We start from the raw sequence: 5,798 nt of genomic DNA on the forward strand, positions 1-5,798 counted from the left end.
CTTTGGGCCAATCCCTCACCCTAACCTACCTCACATGGATGTTGCTGTGAGTATAAAATGGAGGAGGGGAGAATGACGTTGTAAACCACCTTGGGGAGAAAGGCGGGCCATCACTTAAAAAAAATTAGCTATTTTATTCCTCTCTCTCAGCACATCTAGCTTTTCTCTCACAGCCTGTTAATATGCCCTGACACTACTGTGGGGTAGCAAACTGAGCCCAACGGGAGGTGGCCTTGATATTTTGTTGTTTGCAAGTTTCCTTTTCCAGGCAGCACAGGGTAGATGGAACAGACTGGCTCTAAAGCTGCAAGGGAAGATCTCTGGCCACCACTCCTCACAAGTCAGAAGTCTGCTGGGGCTACTCACAACTGGATGTGTAGTTCTGCGGAAGGATCTACACTAATGAAAACGAGCACACTTGATGTGCACAGACTAAGGGGTGGGTAACAATCTGCACTTGGCCAAGAGTCAACTGCACATTGGAGGCAGGCAAGACAGGAAGCCGATCAGGGCACACCAGCAGAGGTACATAATGCCCTCACTACCAGTGTGCCTCTAAGGGTTGCCTCCCAGCTTAAGCTCACTTGCTTGCAAAAATCACAGCAATGGAGAATGGCAGAGATCCCAGAACGCTTTGAGTGGGCATTAGCTCTAAGTCTGGCTGTTGACTAAGGAGAGGAGAAGCAGCCTGAATTATTCTCTTGCAGGAGACAGGCATAAGGCAACGAGGATGTACCTCAGGGCCAATCTAAATGATACGTTTATCAATTAGTCAGGTCTAGGCTTCACATGTAGTAAATCATAGAATCATAGAGTTGGAAGGGACCTTCAAGGTCATCTAGTCAACCCCCTGTACAACACAGGAAATTAAGAAACACCCCCCACACCCCCAGTGACCCCTGCTCCATGCCCAGAAGATGCCCCCCCCCCAAAAAAAATTGTCCCAGGATCCCTGGCCAAACTGGCCTGGAGAAAATTGCTTTCTGATCCGAAACTGGTGACTGGCATTTCCCTAGGCATGTAAGAAAGGGCCACAAGATTACTAAGCACTGATTCAACCCTTCCTCTCTTTCATGATCTGCCTAAATCCACAGAATCATCAGTGCTGTCCGATAGGCATGTGGCTGCAGCTTCAAAATGGGGTAATAACTCTCCCTACCCTGTTGGGGCTGTTTCAGCTTGGGAAAATAGCACTGGGAGGGGGGGAGCTGGGATTAGGCTACTGTTTTAGTACACATTAGGTGCTATTTATTCTATTTTAATCTGGATTTTTGTTGTTGATCTCTCTGCTACTAATGTACCATTACTTGCTTCATCTTTTAGGGCTGGATGGCCTTGCACACCTAAATTAGTACCCAACCCCAAAGCCACAGTATTACACACGCCGACACACGCATTCCAGTTACTTTCTGTCACACTGCATCTTCCTGACGTTCTTCCTAATAAAGCGCACAAGGAGAGAATTCAATGCCAAACCATCATTCCCCCACTGCACAGATTAAAATGCACTAACTCAAACTAACTGGTAATTACATTTAATTCCTCCCACGGGATGTGCATCGCCTCCTCTAAAGACCCTGTAAGCGGACATGGAAAACTGAATGGGTTTTATTTAAGGGTATCTGTGCATTTTGTGAAAAATCTGCCTTTGTTCGTCTCCCTCCCAAAGCACTCCAGTGGTCTGCAGGCTGGCATTTAAAAGAGCAAAGAATAAGGAGACAATCCTTCCAACAGAGCTATACATTGACTCCTATTGCTCCGAGAGCAGATGATTGTTGGATAAAGCAGGGCATTTTGCTTCATTCTGTGTCCATGAAGAGTTGGGTACAGAGGTCAGCATCCTGTTTATCATCTAAAAAACAAGGATTACTATACCCAAGAAAAGTTGTTTGCTGAATAATAGACCCTCCACATCAGATTTCCATAGTAGCGTTGTTCACATTACAGTGAATGCATATACAATCAACATACAGGGTATGCGTCATTGTTCTTTAGATGTACGATGAGTAATTCTCATGTTACATTCAATGCATGTACAGCTGAACGTGTGATTGAAACCCTGTATTTATCCAGGTACAGCTCCCTGGTTTCATCTGAAAAGTGAATGTATGTTGGCTTTTTCTTACAAACAGGTGTAATGCACGTACATGCAGGATGAACAAACATTCACTGTAAACAGGGCTACCATGTTTTGGGGTTTCCACAGTTCCTTGGAAGCTTCTCAGGGGCTCTTGAATAGGAAAAGGTTTGACTAGTGCTGGTCTTCCCCATACAACAGACAGCTCCACAAGTCTGATATGCTTGTGGTACATTCTTCATGTGCACCAGGTAATGGTGTGGCCCCAGAGGCCTGTCCAGAGTCATGAACTGACAGCTAGAATGTGCTGCATCCTGCTGGAATTCCATGATGGACTTGCAAGGGTCCCTTTGCCAGAAAGATCCCTGTCTGAAGGGATCACTGAAGTTGGCAAACCCTTCTTGAGAGGACGGATTCATTGCTACTATCTCAGTTCTCTCCCACACCCTTTTCCCTTCAAGTTCGGATCAGTAAAAGGATTAGTTCTACTTTCAGAAAGACACTAAGAAAGAAAGTGGGAAAGGTAAAGGTGGAGAAGCAGGGTGGGGAGATACCTTTATTCTGCCTCTAAGTGAAAAAGAAGAAGAAAACAGCTAGAGTTAAGGAATCTTAGTCTAATTCTTTCTTTCTTTCTATTGAGAGGTCGATACAGCAGCAGAAACAAGAAAGAACAGAGTCCTCAAATACTGCAGTAATAACACTGTGATTAGACGAATGTCAGGGAGATCCAGGTGTGGCTCTGGCAGCCTAAACTACCCCACAGGATATACAATTGGGGTGGTTGGGGATCCCTACTCAGCCATGAAGCTAACTGGGTGACCTCTGACCTCGGTTATAAGAACGTAAGAGAAGCCAATGCTGGATCAGGCCAATGGCCCATCCAGTCCAACACTCGGTCACACAGTGGCTAAAAAATACCAGGTGCCATCAGGAGGTCCAGCAGTGGGGCCAGGACACTAGAAGCCTCCCACTGTTGCCCCCCCCACCACCAAGAATACAGTGCATCACTTGCCCCAGACTGAGAGTTCCTATCTATACCTTGTGGCTAATAGCCACTGATGGATTTCTGCTCTGTATGTTTATCCAATTCCCTCTTGAAGCTGTCCATGCTTGTAGCCGCCAGCCACCAACTCCTGTGGCAGTGAATTCCATGTGTTAATCACTCTTTGGGTGAAGAAGTACTTCCTTTTATCCATTGTAATCTGACTGCTCAGCAATTTCATTGAGTGCCCACGAGTTCTTGTATTGTGAGAAATGGAGAAAAGTATTTCTTTCTCTGCCTGCTCTATCCCATGGATAATCTTGTAAACCTCAATCATGTCACCCCTCAGTCATCGTTTCTCCAAGCTAAAAAGCCCCAAGCGCTTTCACCTTTCTTCATAGAGAAAGTGTTCCAACCCTTTTATCATTCGAGTTGCCCTTTTATGTACTTTTTCCAATGCTATAATATCCTTTCTGAGGTGTGGTGACCAGAATTGCACATAGTATTCCAAACGAGGTTGCACCATCAATTTATACAGGGGCATTATGATACTGGCTGATTTGTTTTCAGTTCCCTTCCTAATAATCCCGAGCATAGCATTGGCCTTTTTTATTGCAGTCGCACACTGTCTCGACATTTTCAGTGAGTTATCTACTACGACTCCAAGATCTCTCTCTTGGTCAGTCTCTGCCAGTTCAGATCCCATCAACGTGTATTTATAGTTAGGATTTTTGGCTCCAATGTGCATCACTTTGCACTTGGCCACACTGAACCCCATTTGCCATGTTGACGCCCACTTGCCCATCCTCGACAGACCCCTTTGGAGTGCCTCACAATCCTCCCTGGTTTTCAGCACCCTGAACAATTTCGTGTCATCCAGTCACTCTCAGCTTGATCTACCTCACAGGGTCATTGTGAGGACAGAATGAAGGAGGGGAAAATTCTGAGCTCCTCAGAGAAAGAGTGGGATAAAACTATGAGAGAGAAAGAGCGAGAGACTCAGTCAACCCATAGGGAAAATGTAGAAAAGGTAGGGTATAATGAGGAAACCCTGTTCTGAGGAGGGCGTGTGTATCTATTTTGTATTTGCTCTGCAGCACCAGGGTCTGTGCGCAGTCCTCTTGGGATGAGGAAGCAGGGCTCTCATCCACGGAGGGTCGGGGCTATAATTGCTGCCCGTAGCTGTGGCTGTCTCTCTCAAATATGTATTTTCTGCTTCAATCCCTTTACGTGTGGTTGGCTCCTTTGCAATCCACGTTGCTATGGTGAAAACACACGCACATCAAAAACAAAAACAGGCCAAAAAAACTTCCAAACCCCTCAACAACAACCAAAACTCTGGATCCATCTCATACTGAGGGGAATTCTGGCCTTAGGTAAGCTACCAAAACGATTGATTCGATAAGAAAAGGCCAAAGGAGTCAAGTCACTACAGATCTTCTTTTAGAGACCATTCCAACTGTCAAAGTGACTTTTTTAAAAATTGAGAAAAACAAGGGAATATGCAAATGACCAAGGACCTTAAAAGTTTATTCCAGGTCTTCCTAGAACAGTTGAGAATGTGAACACACAGGGAGCTGCCTTACACTGAATCAGACCTTTGGCCCGTCAAGATCAGTAGTATCTACTCAAACTGGCGGTTGCTCTCCAGGGTCTCAGGCAGAGGTCTTTCACATCACCTCCTAGCTGATCCTTTTCACTGGAGATGCCGGGGTCTGAACCTGGGACCTTCTGCCTGCCATGAGATGTACTTCTATTATTGAAGCTTGGCTAAGGAGAAAAGCCACTGGGGAGAGCTGATGGTGGGTAGGAGGACTCCTTTCCTTCTAACGTGCATGTCCTTTTTGCTGTAAAATTCAGACCCCCCCTCTGCCTTCTATATGATTGAGCAGACCCACTTATAAAAAGAAATCCAGAACGATCAATGGTTTAGAGCACATACCCTACAGGGGAAAGACTGTCAGGATTTGTTGTTTAGAAAAGACACAGACAAGGGATACAATAGAGGTTTGTAAAAATTATGAATGCTGCATGGAAAGGGAGAGAGAATCTTTCCTTCGTCGTACCATACCAGAAGCCGGGTGGGAGGGGCGGTCACCCATAGAAACTGATTCCAGAGAGATGGCAATGATAGTCTGCCATAGCAAATCCTCCCCAATAAAGCAGGCATCTAGTGGCGCCTTGAGGACTAATAAAAATGTATTCCAGCATAAGCTTTTGTGGACTAGAGTCCAGTTCTTCAGAAGTCCTGAGTGAATGAGCAGGTCTCCTTGTATATGCCTAGCAAACAGGCATGTGCTGCATATAGAAACAACAGGTAGTTGCATTGGCCAAAGAAAAATCCAAATTTTGGTTTAAGATTCGTAGCATATGAGGAAGTGGGCTCTAGTCCACAAAAGCTGTTCAGGGACACAGCTTGATAGGGGGAGAAAGGCCTCAGGGAATAAGTCCTAATAATATTGTATGTCACACAAAGACCTGGCTCAGGGCTTGCCTACCAGTGATCTAGTGTTTTCCTGCAGGGTATGTAAATATTTCCTTGGGTTCAACACATTAGTGGCAGAGTGGGGGTGCAATTTAGAGCTAATTAACTTTGCTAGACCTTCAGGGTAATCCTCACCCCCCCCCCAAATGCTCTTGAATTCTAACATGGGTTGTAAGTGATGAAGAGACTGAAAATTAATGCAAAATGAATTAAATCAGAATTTATTTATTTATTTATTTATTGTTTCTATTTGT

At 45.1% G+C, this 5,798-nt stretch overlaps 1 protein-coding gene across 1 annotated transcript in view; it reads right to left on the reverse strand.

The window, feature by feature from the left end:
• Window positions 1-4,588: 4,588 nt before the first annotated feature.
• Window positions 4,589-5,798, reverse strand: part of CPNE2 (copine II) — a 169,039-nt gene continuing 167,829 nt past the window's right edge. The window contains exon 15 of the mRNA XM_015412816.1: window positions 4,589-4,603. Within this exon, the coding sequence (XP_015268302.1) occupies window positions 4,589-4,603 (15 nt within the window). The remainder of the gene's footprint in view (window positions 4,604-5,798) is intronic.

Source organism: Gekko japonicus, unplaced genomic scaffold (genome assembly GCF_001447785.1).
Source record: "Gekko japonicus isolate JY-2015 unplaced genomic scaffold, Gekko_japonicus_V1.1 scaffold1029, whole genome shotgun sequence".
Lineage (NCBI taxonomy): Eukaryota > Metazoa > Chordata > Lepidosauria > Squamata > Gekkonidae > Gekko > Gekko japonicus.